Consider the following 15,865-nt stretch of genomic DNA (forward strand, 5'->3'; position numbering starts at 1 on the left):
ATCACCCCAGCCAGAATTTCCCAGAAGAGAAGGGCAGGCACCTGCCATATAAATTGTCAGCCTGGGTGATTCAGCTGCTTCCTACATCAGGGCAGGGAAAACACATTGCTAAAAAGGCCCTGGCACCATTGGTCTTGAAATAAAGCTGTTACGAGACTAGAACTGCCAGGACCAGACACCTGGTTGTCCAGAGGGATGAGATAAGTGAGGGGAACAAGACTGGGACAAGCAGAAAAGCATCGTGTTTGAAGGACTTGGGAGTAGAGTCAGCACCTACAGGAAAACCTTCCCCTTTGTAACCTGGAATAGATTAACAACATACCAGCCCAAGGCAGGGCTGTCTCCTGCCTTCAGCACCGTCTGGTGTGTTGAGTGTCAGCACGTTAGTGGTGGAACCAGTTTAAGGTGTGGTATGGAAGTGCATAGAAGTTTTTGGCTTCAAGGAAAGCGTAAGTCTTAGTACAGCGCAATACAGCAGCAGCTCCCCACCTACCCAGCTTGTCATCTTGAAATTTAGGAATATACAATGAGCTTTCCACATCCCTTTAATGTAGCTTTAAAAAAACAAAAATAAAATCAGTCACTCCCATGCTAGGAAATACTGAGATCAAAGCATTTTCCCAGCTGGAGCTTGTGCCCCTGTGTTACCCCCAAGCCTGTAACACAGCCATGCTATTTCTGCTGGCAGGCCATAGGGGTGGAGGAAGAGGAGCCAGCACTGCGGCTCCTTCCCTCTGACAGCAGACACCATGCCATGTTGTGCCACAGCTGCAATGCTGCTCTGGAAGGAGCTGTTGCCCAGTCTGTGGAGTCTTCTTCTGCATCTTGCATCATTCGGCAGCTACGAGGAATGACCTCACCTGACCAAGGATCGCTCTGAGTCAGACCCCAGCCCCACAGCTGCCCATGGAAGGGCGTAAGGCAGTACAAGGCAGCTGTGAACTTCCTATGCTGAGCTTTACAGCTTGTTTTTTTTATCCAGAAATGTATCTGCTTCAAACAACCCCTCACAACACCCCATTCACATATTATCACCAGCCCTTTCGGTAGCTGGAGAACTGAAGCTGAGGTTGAAATCAGAAGCAGGCCGTAGTTGTAAGATTGATACTGTCAGATGTCCTGTGTCATTTTTTTCCAGGTTACACAGCATTGTATTGCTCTCAATCAGAACATTCCCCCCCCACACTTGCCCGTGGGGGAAACAACACAGAATTAGCCTTGAGGGACTAGCCCAATTTACTCAGCAAAATTACAACTGAAGGGACTGACTGTTTACCTGCTCCCCTTTGCTCTGTTCACTGTCTACTTTCCACTATCTGCAAACGTAGCGGAGATGTTCTGGCACAGCCATCACACGAACTGGTTCATGTGGGCAATGAGCTAGGAGTGCTCCAGGAGCACCTTCTGCCTCAACTGAGGAAGGCGCAGTGCTACAATTTTCATTTGAATTCAAGGCTTTCAATTATTCTAAGTGCAGCACACCTTTTGGAGGGATGTCTCTTAGCAGGTCGACGGGTACCATCATTCACCATTTCATATTTATCCAAGAACAGAAAGGCAGTAAGATGAGAAGGTATGAATGAAAATTTCATTTTATACAGTCTTTGCTTCTAGGAGGAAGAAGAAAGGATATCATCTGACTTTGCTAAACCAGCAGCTGCACAGTCTGCTTGTACGCATCCTGGGGAAAGGGAAGTGAGAAATAAGCAGAAATTGTTCCCTGTCCTGACCTTCCAGATTTTTCTATTTTATTCTGAACCTTTTTTTTTGAGAGGAAGCAGCGTCAAAAGTTATTAAGAAAATGCAAGAACATTAGGACAATCCTCTGACAGTTCTGAAGCTGAGGGAAGCCTATACATCTTTCTCAGCACTGACAAAAAAGACCAGCACAGATGACAAAACTGTTTGAACGTGTAGTAGTAAATTTCTGACCTAAATATCAGGCTGTAACTTAATCCCAGTATTGTGAAACTAAAAGCCAAGGCCTGTGACTCAGTGGCCACAACTATTCAAGAATACATTTACATAAGTTAAATGGTAGGCTGTTCAGGATTTTTTTTTTTAATATACATAAGCATGCTATGAGTCCAGTTCCTTAAGTGCAAAATTGTATTATTTCATTTGTTTTGCACAACATCAGAATACAAGATCTAACACAACACCGGGATTTTCAACTTAAACATTTCCAAAACAGAAAGCAAAGTAAGCATTCAATATTTAGTTTTTAACTGAGCTTCTCTGCTTTTTTGTGCTTGACTCTAACGCCCATACTACCTTAATGACATACTGTAAGGCTTTTTGTTAATTAGAAGCTATGTGAATTTCTTCCCAGTTACAATACCGTGTTAAGACAGCTGACTTGAAAGCATGTTCAGGTTTTTCTTGGTGAAAGACTTCAATTTCAGTGGACTTTGAAGTAGGTCCTGAATGGAATTTTCAGCATAATTTTGAAGTTCTGCTATTCTGACTGTTGTAAAAGTCCCAAAACTGAAGCAGCAATACTAAAGAACCATTAAGAAAAAACATTAATGGGCAAATGGGAAAAAAACAACCCAAAAGCTGCAGAGCACTTACAGGTAAACAAACGCAATTGCAGTATTTTTCTCAGAAGTTTAAAAAAAAAAAAAAGCACACTCTTCAGTGTTCAGAATTTAAACTGCAAAGTACATGTTTAAAGTAGCATTTTACACCCCTGAAAATAGGGGATCATTCTGAAGGATTTTCATTTACTGACTGTAATAACTAGGCATTTTACACATACATGCCACATTCCTCATCCACGTTCTAAACCAGCTTTCCCTAACGTATGATACACAGCAAAAGGACAACCCTTTTTCAAACCAATATTGCTTGCACATAGTTATTGATGAGCTCTACCCGTTTAGAATAGCAAACATCCAATTATTTAACAATATAAATATTGAATATTGAAGTTTTAATCATAAGTATAAAATCTCTACGTAAAACCACATGCTACAGCCCATCTGTACAAAGGCTAGGAAAAGATTATTTTTTTCTTATAACAAAGTGCTACTGCAGAATTAATTGATTTGTTATGGACATTTCTGAAGAAATACAGATCATTTGGCTCAGAGTATTTCCCTACAAAGAATCTAAGTTCTTCTCAGAAGATTACAAAGCAGTTACGTTTCAGGCTGCTCAATGAAAAAAAAAAACAAACAAAAAACCAAAAAACCCCCCACAAAATCTCTTGTGTTATGGCTATGTGACCAAACAAGTAGGCAAATTATAATTTTCTTTAAACTACTTCCCAGTTTTCACTATTACTTCAAAAGTTTCCATTTACATTTAGTCTACACAGAGCACCATCAGATAGTACCCGTGTTCCAGCTTAGGCAGTTTAAGAGGTTGATGCTCTACCTGTGGTACCTGGCCACTTGAACATTTCTAGTCCATTAGGCTTTAACTCGTCTGATTTTCTGTCAAATGGATCAGGAATGAACAGCCAGGTTATCTTCTCAGCAGAGAACCCCAACAACATCTTAAATGACTCCAGCTGTAAAGCAGCACTTGTCTGTGACCCCCCCAGGAAGCCCCATTTTAAATACACTAATCCTGCCCTCTTTTTCCTTCATCAGAGGCATGGGACAGAGTGAAAGGGGGGGAAAACTTCTAAGGCAAGAATCCAAAAGAGGTGCTCAAATTCCACTTGAGCTTTAAAATACCTCTTCCTTTATATAGTAAGGCTACCACATCAGATTTTCCCAGACATCCTTTTTTACACCTCGACACTTTCAAGTAGAAAGAAGAGAACTTGTCCATTTATTTGGGATTTGCAGGTATCAGGCAGTCCAGAGTAAGAGCAATACCTGACAGGCTGACTCACCTAGAAGCCCAGAACGAGCACTCAGACCAACTACATGTTCACTGCATCCCTGTGCAGAGACTAGTACATCCAAACTGCACCGGTTTTACAGCCCGCGTGCTGCAGCCCGCGTTCCAGACCCCAGGATGAAAAGTCAGAGCAAAAACAGTGCTGTCCGACATCTGGAATCCGCAGGACAAACAGCCACTGTAATAGTGTCTGGCACAGCCTGGACACGCGGGCCCGTGCTACTTGTACATACATTTATGTTGTGATATGAAATACAGGAGCCATATATACAAAGTTATAGTTAGGGAAAGATAATGACACCAGGAATGTTCCCAAATATGCCTCCATATGTTCCCGATCAAGCTCCGATATTCTGCATTATATCACGGTAAATATGACATTCACTCTTATACCTTTAATTTTTCCATATAAAATATCAGGTATACCTATCTGTATGGCAAAGACAGTATTTTTGAATTGGTCCATAACACTGCAGTGCATCAAAATCAGATTTTGAGCATTTGTTCAGCAGCTGCTAAATGAAAAAGAAAGTTTTCTGTGGCTGGTGGAAATCGCTTTTGTTTCAGGGCCTCAGAGTTAAGGGTTCGTTTTTCATGGCCATCGGAAGCTTCAGTAAGTGAGGCTAAAGTAGCCAAGATTTCTTTTGTCTTCAGAGAAATATCCTTGAAGAACAGAAAAACAAGCAACCATGAATACTGTATTAGCTATTACAATGTTTTACCATACACTTATTTTAAAAAAACCCAATAAAGAACAAAAAAGAAAATAATGATAAATAAATCATTAATTTTAAATAAAGACCCCATTTATTTTAAGGCAAGTTTGCAACAGCTTTTCAGTCTGCTCCTGTCTGATGTTGAATAAAGGGAGCGCAGCCACTCCAAAGGCTCCTCTTGCTCGCCTAACTCAGCTCTTTTGACTAAGTTGCTCAGTTGCAAAATGTCTAATAATCTATTAGATAGGGGAGGAAGTGAAAAAGCATCATCATAAACATCAGGCTTTACAGCTGAGAAGCCATATCTCAGCAGGACTTTTCCAAACGTATTGACAATACTATAGACAAGGTATTGAGCAAAATACATGCTTTGTAGAATAAAACAGAGGAACTGCTTTTAGTGAAAGTCTTATAATCGATACAATTTCTGAAGTTTCTTCAGCAATGTGGTTAACCAAGAGATAATATAAACCAAGTACATCATCCTTAAAAACCTGTATGAAGCATAAAAATGCTCATTTGTAAAAAGGCAGAAGGTACAAGAGATCAATTTATTCCCATGGGGAAATCTTCCTCCTGCTCCCTGTTCTGATAAGATTTAGCAACAGAAGTTAACCAGATTTATAAAAAAAAAATAAAAAATAATATTAACCTTAATGACTTGGCTGTCCGATTTATCTGGATCTTCTGCAGATTGAACAATTAGTTGTCCAATTTCTTTATGAAGTTTTCCCATTGTCATTGCCTCTGAGTAAGGAGAAAAAAAAAAAGCAGCATGTAAAATGACCATTTCTGTGATATTGTCCACCTCCAAAGCAGCCCTAAGCAGATGACAGGAACAGCAAGAGGACATGCACGTACAAGCTCTCCTTTCAAACAGTCCCCAATCTCCACGTATTGAGTGCAATGTTTCTCTAAAGACTCATGTGATATCTTTGCATACAGCTGAATGTCTCTTCCATGTAATTGTCTAACATGGATGTTTTGAAATCTCAATTGTACGTTTGTTGGAAGATGAAGCATGTCTTTCCAAATTCCAACTTTTTCCAGGGTCTCAATGAAACTGAAAGACAGAAGCTTACATGCTGGCTTTTCAGAACCTGGATGGAAGAAGATCAAGATTGCTTGACCTACAGTGAAGTTCAGCAATTACTATCAACTCTGGAATAAACAGCCCCTAAATCAAAAATACAAACAGCAACCAACCTTTTACTACAGGAGAAATGGTGATCTCACTATCTGCCAAATTCACATAGACATCGTAGAGGTCTGGTCTACTGTTCACTTCAGAATCTATAAATCCAGCAACGTAACCTGGAGAGCAGAATTTTGGCAAGAGTATCAGGCAAGATTAAGATAACCAAACCAAAACCAAGATACTATGAAAAATTGCACACCTGAAGTCTGTTCTAAGAATATTTGACTCATTGGATCCAAGAGGTTGCCTGCTTGATATTATCAGTCATTTAATGAGTGTGCCCAGCAGAATGCTTCACTTCTGAGGAGCTTAAAAATCAACTTCTAAAATTGCCTTGAACATGGATGAACCACTAATACTACATGCAGTATAGGAAGGTTATTCAAATTTGAAATTTTAAACTCTCTTCCTACCTTGCTACTAAAATTATTCATTTGCAAATGAATCTACTGAACTTCTACTTCAAAAGAATCTCCACTCAGGAGACCCTTGTCACTGTCTAAGTCAGTATTAGATTGGAACAGAGGAATAAACCCAGCAGATTTCCTTATTTATAGCTTGCCAGGTGAGTAAATTTAAAGCAGCTTTTTTCTGTGGAAGATGTTTAGTGAGCTGAAAGAAGCACTGTTATACACAGGGTTTTATAACACAGCACAAATACTGAAGTTGAGTGGTGTTCTTGCTCATTATTTCATATAGAGAAGCCTCTGACTTGCCACATTACCTGTCATAACCAAGGGCCTCTTCCTGGATTATGCGTTAAATACTACACATACACAGTGATGCATCACACAGATCAAATTCCTACATGGCTGGCAAAGTCTACCTGTGATTAGGAGCCAGAGACTTCACTGGCAGCAGTCACAATAAAGATCTAGACTATCAGTTAGGAACTTAAAAAATAAATAAATCCTAAAAGTGAAGTTACTAGCTACATGTAGAAGTTAGAAAACAAGTAGCTGAAGCGAGCTGCTTCTGTACAAGAGTAAGACTTTCAATCCCTCTGATCACAACATCAAAAAAGTCTCAAAGCTGCTTTGCATCTGATGTGGATCCACCCAGAAACACCAGATTAACTAGTTATCTTCTAAAATACTTGTTTAGTTGATTTGCCTTTTCTAAAGAAAATAATGTGGTTTAACTTTGAACAATAGCATTAATAGCAAAATAACCACTTTTTTTCCCCAAAGAGCACTGATGAAGACCTTGCAGCAATAGAAAACAGAATTAACTTTTCTTTATATTTTTGATTAATAAATTATCACTACCTGTGCAGGCTTTTAAGGCTTCCACTTCCTCCTCATTTAGATGTACATAAGAATGAACAATTGACCAGTCTTGTCGATGCCACACTAAAGCAGGCAAAGTCCTAGGGAAATGAGATTGGTATTTGACACACAGTGGATTTTTACCTATACTAACTAAAGTTTCACAGTATGAAATGCATGTCATAAGCACTAGTAACGACTAGGTCTCACTTGGCATGCATATACAAGAACTACAGAGATTTCTGCTATAAGTACAAGCAGAGTTTATTGCTATTCTACAGTTAAGTTTCTCTGAGTTGATGTAACACACGGCTAAAGCCTTAAGAGGGATTTAACAGGATTTCAATAAACTTAAGAAAGATTTTTTTTTCCCCTAAAATATCAGCATTTCTCTCAATAAGGGTTCAAGATTTGTTGGACTTTTGGGGGTGGGTGGGCAGGTAGGGATTGACAAAGCACCTGGTAAACTCCTGGACAGCTTCTATTCTAGGATGGTACACTACAATTCTCTTCTTTAACATCAGTGCTGTATATAAGATAACTGTTTCCATCCCAAACTGAGATACTATATCTAGAAAAGAGGGAGAAAATTATTTTATAGAACATACTGGTATTATAAGTTGTTTTTTGAAGGAGCTTAACAGTAACAGCACAGATACTGTTAACACTATTTAAGTAGACATGAAAACTGGATTGTATTTTATATTATACAAAAGAAATCAGAACAGAGACTTCTGGTATTAACCTTTGACGGAACCAGCAAGATAAGCCTTCCGAGCATCAAAATCTTTGCTGAGGAAAGACCCATTTTCTTCACTTTGGCAGATCCCCTTCGTAAGGACTGCAATATAACTCTCCATCATTTTAACTGGACTTCCATGCTTCAAGTAGATTCTGCAGAAAAAGAAAGAGTCTAGTATTTTGACTGAAATCAGTACCAGTAGATACACAAAGAAGCACAGTATCACAAACAGCAATATCATTGGCAAAAATTCTTATTTTGGACACTTGGTTGAGGTTTTAAATACTAAACTGCAAGTGTTTCAACATGCACACAAAAATGTTTGTCTTCTAGGATGAGAAGCTACCTTGTATTTTTATTTGAATTTCCTATTTTATGAAAAAGATCAACATTTATCAACATAGAAACATAGCACAAAGGTGTAAGCAGGTGTCCAGACTAAGAACTCTCTGCAAACTTGGAAGGTACCTGCTTTATAAGTAACTACTACTGTAACACCTGCTATTACATGCAGACCACATCACTAGGGTGGTTTTTTTATTATCCAAGTATGATTAGGCATTCTTCTGTATTCTTTGTTAAATGATGAAAGAAAAATATAAACTTATGTCCTTCATACTCATTTAAAAAAACCCCACACAACAGAACCCATGCACTTTTAGCTGTATTCCAGACAGCAGAGAGACACCATAACCTGTTTTACAGGTTAAGGTACTTCAGGAATAGTGCTGAAGCTCTCAACTACCTGTTTTCCATATCGGCTATGGTACAAAGCTATATCACATTTGAAACTCAATTATTATGTTTGAATAATCTGAATTTGAAAAGTATTACTTTATAAGTCAGCATTAATGAGATCCACAGCCAGTCTAAATATTTCACAGATCCATGAAAAAGAACAACCTCAGTTTTTCAGTACCCTGCAGAACTGGTACGCCTGATGACATTCCCAAGTCAGTGACACAATAACCTCACAATTGCATCCAATTAGCTGCAAAATCTCAGGAAATCCTCTTGGTATGAAGAGCCAGAACCCAACCAATTTGGGAACTGAAGGAAAAGCGAAGAAAGATGCAGAGGGAGATCATGAGAATGGGAACACGGAGGAAAACGAGTAAACAGGGCAAGGGAAGGAGAAGATGGCAGTCTGGTTGGAAGAAGGGAGAAGACAGACACACAGACCTGGAGAGACCGAGGGCCCTCATTTTCCTAGAGCAAAAGCAAAAAAAGGGTCCTGGGTGCTGTGCCTAGTTCAGAGGAGCTGCAGGAAGCGTCTGTAGTGGAGATGGTGTGGAGGGATGCAAGTTGTTCACCATGCACATAGCAACCTTTGACTACAGAGCACTGAGCTCTTCACAGATGTTTATACTTTTTAAAAATATGAAAGAGAAAATAAATGTGTATGGAGGGGATGGTGTGTCTGAAGAATACACATTAAAACCTACTGGGCACCTGACACTCACCCAACACTTACTGCACAAACTCAAGATAAGAAGCTCAAATCAAGGATTTATATAATCTGATTCAGTTTGTAGGACTATGTTTCCAGCAGATTGTTAGACCAAATGCAAACACAACACAACGAAATTTAATCTTTTGCCTTGGCAAGATCAAAACATGCACACAGCAGTAGCTCTGAACAGCTTTTATACAGACCTACACAGTATTCTAGTGAAGGCTGCATATTTCTCTGGGTTGAAGTCTTTGGCCGTCAGAACAATGGAGAAGTGGGTCACCTGGGCAAGACACGTGTACAGAAAAATATACAGTTTATTTAATGACCCCATATGAACAGTCTTTTTCACATTATTAAACTTATTGCAGTACTCCGACAAGGTGCTTCAATTAAAAAAAAACAAACAACAAAACTAGCAGATCCAAGTTACTAGCTGCAGAAAGGCCTCGTTAACAGATTTCTGATATGACTCATTTCCATTGAATCAGATCTAGTACAGACTATCTTTTGCTTAACCTACTCTATAAGAGTTGCTTCCCCTTAATCTCATGAGATTATTTTAAAAGAGAGAAAGGCATTTTTCTTCCTCACAGCAGGTAGGAAACTTCCAGAATTTGTTGCCAAAGGAGGCTGTGGAGGCAGACAGCATCAACATATTTGGAAAGAGACTGGAAAAAAGAAAAATCACATATAGCAAGCACAAAACCAGAAATACTCTTTAACTTCCTTAATTGAATGACTGTGGGTCAGTATGAGGCTGAAGTCTGCAGACAATGACCAGGCTCACGTGTCCTCCTTAAATACCATCTGCTACCGCCACTGTCAGAGACAGTACCGGGACACATTATTTTATTTTATTACACCTTTAAGGTTCATAGGAGATGTGAGCTTGGGGTGAGGAAAGGCAAGCAACATTCTGCTGTGGGCATGCAAAATTACCACGTCACCTTTCTACTTAACAATATAGCATGAAATACGAAAACTGAATAAACAGACAATTTAATGATCATCACAACAGGGAAAGTATAGAAGATACAAACATATTTGCGGTCTTTCGGTTATCAATCAGAAAAGAAAGTACCTATATAACTCAACCTTTTGGATAAAATAAAAGCATGAAGTTCTACACAAACAGGATTTCAGACACCATGAAAGACCTTTTATAGAGCTTTTCTGACAAAAAAAAAAAAAAAGGAAAAAAAAATTGCTGAAATGCAAAGTAACTAGAAATAATGGCATGAAATGGCATCTCTATTTTAATACATAGAATCTAAATTGGGTAACAAGCACCTTAATCTCTCTGCACCTCCATCCAAAATACATATCGGTGAAAACTTTAGCATGCAGACTGGTGACACAGCAGGGTAGAAGCTGCATTTGCGAGCACACAAAACCTCGAATCCCTTCCCTTTCTCACAGCACACGATGGGAAAACACTGCTTAAACTACCAGAGGAAGCTCGGCAGAAGTGTCCTCTGCACCCTATAAAAAAACCAATGGGACAAGTCCTACCTTTTTCAAGGCTGGAGAATCTTGAACTTCCACAGTTGTGATGTAGAACCACAACCTTTTGTACTGGCCAAATACAAAAGTATGAAGCAATTTATTTTCATCTGTAAGGCAGCACTTTCGCAGCAACAGACTCCTCAGTTCAGCTGTTACGGACGGATAACACCAAACCCACAAAGCATCTCCGTTGGTGTCTTTTTCTACGGTGGAAAGATGTTCACTGTGAGAATGCCAAACAGCAGCAAGGAAGTAAATCGATGGGTTAATCAGGTTTGTTTCCGGGAATCAGATTAAAATTCCACCTTACCCTGACCCTAGACATCCAGTTCTGCCACTATGTAGGACAGCACTTGTGCTACGGGCTTTATTTTTTAAATGTTCATATCCACTTTTGACCTGCTTCACGAGGTCAAAAAAGCACCAGGAGTTTGAAGACACATTCACATGAGCACGGTATTAACCAACAAGCACCCAGACCAGCTTATTTATGATTTTCCCTGCTTTTCCTATTTCTGATTTCATAACAAAAACCTCAGAAGTCGTGAATTTAAGACACGTAGGCCGAGTAGTGCTCGGTTAGCTCCGTACCAGGCAGACCGAGACCTCGGCCCTCAGCGAGCGGGCACCCCTGGCACAACCCCAGGCTGGCAAACGCCGGACCGGGACAGGCCCTGCGGCCGCGGCTCGGCAAGGTACGGCTCAGCGGAGCACTACTACCCGGCCCCCTCCCCGCCAGCCCGGCCCTCCCAGCAGACCCCGCAGCCCAGCCCCTCGGCGGGGCCGGCAGGGCCCTCACCGATCAGCCCCACAGCCAGCAGCAGCTGCATCTCCGGCTCTGCCATCTTCCGACCCCAGCCCCGCCGCCTTCCGCCCGCCGCAAGCCCTGCCCCCGCCGGAACCCCGCCCCCAGAGCTGTCCTCCTCACCGCTGGGCGCCATTTAGTCGGTGCTCTCTCAGCTGCCTGTTTTGAAAGACTATAGGTTTGGAGTTTGGGGTTTGGTTTGTTTTTTTTTTTTGGCTTGGTTTTTGGTTTTTCTTTAATTTATTGCCTTTATTTTTAGTTTTGTAAGTCCCAGGGCACAATTTTGGTGAAGCGCTATGCAAAAGGAGGCGGCCCTGCCGGCAACTGCCTCCCAAGTCAGAAGCCGTACCCCTGAACAAAGCCCACACAGGCCTCCTCAGTGCGTGCAAAGGCTGGGTTGTGCCTGAAAGGCGGCCTGAGTAAGGTGAGGAGTAATAAAGTGTAACAGCTACTCCTGAATAACTCCATGCATCCACAAGTTTATTTGAGAATTAAAAGACTTCAAGTTTGGATGAACAATGGTGCCCAAATACCATCTATGGAAGCCATACTGCACAAACTCCACTAACGGCACAGAGCAGCCACTGATTAGGAAGAAGAAACAGATTAGGGAGAAGAAACTTCCAAAATACTGGGGATAACTGCAGGAACATCAGAAGCTGCTAAAGAAAATGTGCAGTCCTGGGAGAGAAGCAAGGCCCGTCAAGGATCACGCCTGGCTAGGGAACACATTAAAGGGCAGCCTCTCATACGATTTTCATAAAGTTATAAAGTTAAAGCCCCACCTCTGGTGACACGGCACAGGCAGATGCTGGGAAGCTGTCACCCGGGCTGGGTGGTGTCTCTGGCATGCTTTTAAATTAATTTTATGAAGACAAGAAAAGGACTTGTTCAGCACTATAAATAGCTTAATGAAGACTCCACTGAATGTATAACCATGGTTTGAAACAGAAATGAGGCTGCCAGAGACAGTTCTGAATGCGGATTGTTCTAAAATACCATCATATAAATCAATAGCGTGGCCTGATGGAGAACACTGGGTACAATCAGCTCTCAAAGAGGTAGCAAGGACACAGGACATGGAGAAACACCCAAATGAAGACAGCCTGAAAAAGCAAAGTTGGTTTTGGTTTTTTTTTAGTTTCCTCCCTTTTTTTACTCTAGAATGGAGACTCATGCAGTAGAGTGAAAAGGGCCCAGTACTACATGGGTACACTGATGGTGTGGCTTCAGTACAGTGACTGTGCCTTTCTTGTTTGTAGTTTTAACTATTTTTCTGTTCAGCAATAAACTGTGATTACAAGCCAATATTAAAAGTAAATTTTTAAATGCGTTGTATAATGGTTATGAAGCTTTCCGGTGGCCATGCAAACATGTGAATAGTTTGCAAAACCAGGCAACAAATACACAGAAAGAAATGTACCAAAACAGAAATTGGAGACAAGAACAGGCTGTCTTTAGTCATCATAAACAGACTTCCTCTCCATCTACCAACATATTTTTTCAAAAATCATACTTAGATAACTTTAAGAAACTGGTGTGAGACAGCCAGGTCTGCAGAGGGTCACAGCTTCTACAGTCATGATGTTATCAATGATCTAGCTGCAGAGATGCGCATTTCTGCCGGAAGACTGAAAAGCATAGTGTTCAATGCCTTACATGGAGATGTGCTATACTGGTGTTTACTCTTCCAAAATACCGTTAGTCACACATTCACTTGCTGCTGTTCCTAGTTCGTTTGTTGCTGCTGTTTTAGGACTTTTGTGTATAATTCACACCCCCTTATACAGGAAAATACACACTGCCACTAGTAGTTATCATGTGTACACTCATAAATATTGCTATTACTCTTAAGCCTTAGGAGGAACAGCTGAGTTCCTCTGAAATAGTTTCCCGAAGTTTTTAAGATTAAGAATAGAATCTGCAGCTGAACGTGACAGTGTGCACGCAGAAGGGCCTTTCTACAAGTTCCTGACTGCCCCGCAGTACCATTTCTGAACCAGCTGAACAAGTTGTGAAGAGCAAAGGCTCAGCATACATGATGGCTTCTTTGCCAAAATGTTCTTCTGCATTGAATTACTTAATGCAAAAGCTTAAGGCTGTTAGCCACAGGGCTTTGCGGGGCTCCACAAGCTGGCTCCCCGACTGGGAGGGCTGCCACAACCGCTGAGGGTCTGATCGGCCAGGGACTGCCCTGAACGGACAGGTATGCGGGGGGCTGGCGGCACCCACCCCCGGACAACCCGCTGTGACCGGTCCCCGACTCTGTGCAAACCTAGCTGGGTTCCTGCACCGTAACCCCTCCGCCACCGAGCCTCTGCCGGGAGGCCCGACACAGCACGGGATATCACTTGGGCACTATCGGCGGAAACCAGCCCACACCGTTAGCCTGAAGCACAGCTGTCGGCAGGGGGCTCACCCAGCGCCCCGGGGCTCCGGGCTAAGCCACTGGGGCGGACGTTCACCCGCCGGGACGTCCCAGCACCCGTGCGCGGCCCGGCCCAAACTCCTCACGATCGCCTCACGGGCCTGCCGCCGCCAACGGCCCCGCCCGCGCGCCGGGAGGGGTTTCCGCTTCCGTAACGTCAGCGCGCGCGGGTGACGGGCCGCCCTCCCTTTCCGGCCTCGCAGGCTGCCTGGCTGGAGCACGGAGCGAGCCCCTGCCGCCGCCGCCCTGTGAGGAGAGGCCGCCGCCATCATGCCGGTGTACTTCCAGCGGCCCGAGAATGCCCTGAAGCGGGCGAACGGTCAGTGCGGACCGCTCCCCCCACATTCCCCACCGCCGGTTCGCTTCCCGCTCCCCACGCCATGGCGGGCAGCGTGCGCCGCTTCTTTCCCCTGGCCGCGCCGGGCCGTGCCCGCCCCTAGAGCTCCTCTGCCGGTCTCTCGGTGCGGCGCGGCGCGGGGCCTCGGCCGGCGCCGAGGAGAGGCCGCCTGGGAGCGGCGCGACGCCGTCTTGCCGCGAGGAAACGGCCGAGGCCTGCCGGCGTCGGCCGTGCCGCATGGCGGAGGCGAGGCGCGGGCGGCCGCGGGGAGCGGGCCCGGCCCGGCTCGGCTCCGCCTCCCTCTCCCCGGCGGGGCCCCCGGCTGCCCGCGGGCGGAGACGGTGGGCAGGCTCTGGGGCCACGGGGGAGTCGCGGAGATTGGGGCCTATACTACCGAGGGCAACGCGGCCCGGGCCCCGCGGCGCCTCAGCCACCGCTCTGCGCCCGCGGGAGCCGCAGCAAAGGCGCCGCCCTGCCCGCCGCCGGGAAGGGGCTCTCCGCTGGCCGGGGGCTTGGCGTGAGGTGTCCGGCCTGGATCTCACACCTGCTCCGGCATGATTTCAAAACCGGTCTGATCCGGGGCCCTGGTTTTTCCATGTGAGCTTCATATTTAGTAATCCCATCCTTGTGACTGTGGTGAGAACGCAAATAATTAAACTCCTTAAATGTTGCACAGGCTGATGCGTAAGTTAGCACCTGGAGTAGAAACCAAGGAGGGCTGTACTGTAGCTGTCTCTCGCTGGCTGCCGCATATAAAGCTAGACTGGTTATGTTTATCAGCTGTCTCCTTTCAAGCTAAATATATGGGTTTGATGCTTCTTTTTTATAGTATCCTATTTTAAGCACTAAGCAAGACCATTTGGACCATTCATTGTCACAGGGCTGATTGCCAGGTGACACTTAAAGACATCCAAAAATTACAGATGATGTACGGGTCTTGAAATGACAGCTGAAGAGGCTGTGTAGTCTGGGGACTATACATAACTCAATTAATTTGTAGATTAAATACTTCACGTCCTCAAGATTTCTAATCTAAAATTAATTGTAAAAATAAGTCCCACAAAGATAAAAAGATGAAATAGAAAATAGTCTTCAATCAACTTCCAAAAATGAAGTTGTATTTTAGCAGTCCTTTTACTGGAAAGATGCACATACTATAGTATATAAACTTGAACTAAATTTCAGAATTCTGGGCTAGAGTAAGTTGTATGTACTTAGTGAGCAAGTCACATTGCTGGAATATTGACCTTAAACTGTTTAAATCTGACATTTTATTGTTGCTTTCCTGGTACTGAAGAGCAGCTTTAAGTTCACGTCTCTTGCACTGCTGCAAGTCTACTAAATTCTAATGAACTGAAGGAGTAGAGTTGAACTGAAGGGTTGGAACTGAAGGGAGCGTTCTCTAGACAAACGCTAGTAATCCTGAGTCTCGGTAGAGTGAATGGAAAACATGATGAGCAGTGTCAAGTCTTGCAGACTGCAGGGGCTCAATCTCACCATGTCCAAATATAATAAAGGGTAAGAAGTTGTACCTAAGGCAGGCTGTATGTCACA

The 15,865-nt window shown here is 43.2% G+C and overlaps 2 protein-coding genes across 7 annotated transcripts in view; one reads left to right on the top strand and one right to left on the bottom strand.

Moving 5' to 3' along the window:
- Positions 1 to 1,566: 1,566 nt before the first annotated feature.
- DENND10 (DENN domain containing 10) lies at positions 1,567 to 11,636 on the bottom strand. 4 transcript variants are annotated; one of them, XM_075757791.1, is made up of 9 exons: positions 11,541 to 11,636; positions 10,748 to 10,944; positions 9,436 to 9,515; positions 7,783 to 7,931; positions 7,497 to 7,608; positions 7,038 to 7,138; positions 5,778 to 5,885; positions 5,224 to 5,318; positions 1,567 to 4,518 (listed from the first exon to the last, which is right to left on the bottom strand). In XM_075757791.1, the coding sequence occupies exons 1-9, from the start codon at positions 11,584 to 11,586 to the stop codon at positions 4,342 to 4,344; spliced, it is 1,065 nt and encodes a 354-aa protein (XP_075613906.1). In that variant the 5' UTR covers positions 11,587 to 11,636; the 3' UTR covers positions 1,567 to 4,341. The 4 variants fall into 4 exon arrangements, with proteins under 4 accessions (XP_075613906.1, XP_075613907.1, XP_075613908.1 ...); XM_075757792.1 differs by having other exon boundaries at positions 10,748 to 10,964; positions 11,541 to 11,629; XM_075757793.1 differs by lacking the exon at positions 11,541 to 11,636 and adding an exon at positions 11,052 to 11,466.
- A 2,490-nt stretch (positions 11,637 to 14,126) lies between these two features.
- EIF3A (eukaryotic translation initiation factor 3 subunit A) overlaps positions 14,127 to 15,865 on the top strand; it is a 33,888-nt gene continuing 32,149 nt past the window's right edge. For all 3 annotated transcript variants that reach the window (XM_075757787.1, XM_075757789.1, XM_075757790.1), the window contains exon 1: positions 14,127 to 14,293. In XM_075757787.1, coding sequence (XP_075613902.1) covers positions 14,245 to 14,293 — 49 coding nt within the window. In that variant the 5' untranslated portion in view covers positions 14,127 to 14,244. The remainder of the gene's footprint in view (positions 14,294 to 15,865) is intronic.

The sequence above is a fragment of the Balearica regulorum genome, chromosome 7 (assembly GCF_011004875.1).
Source record: "Balearica regulorum gibbericeps isolate bBalReg1 chromosome 7, bBalReg1.pri, whole genome shotgun sequence".
Lineage (NCBI taxonomy): Eukaryota > Metazoa > Chordata > Aves > Gruiformes > Gruidae > Balearica > Balearica regulorum.

Coding starts and splice junctions, on each gene's coding strand:
- DENND10 (XM_075757791.1), bottom strand. CDS start 11,586: ATGGCAGAGCCGGAGATGCAGCTGCTGCTGGCTGTGGGGCTGATCG. Junction 7,609..7,782: donor TCTTGCTGGTTCCGTCAAAG/GTTAATACCAGA, acceptor CCTCTTTTCTAG/ATATAGTATCTCAGTTTGGG. Junction 7,139..7,496: donor GCTGTCCAGGAGTTTACCAG/GTGCTTTGTCAA, acceptor TCATTTCCCTAG/GACTTTGCCTGCTTTAGTGT.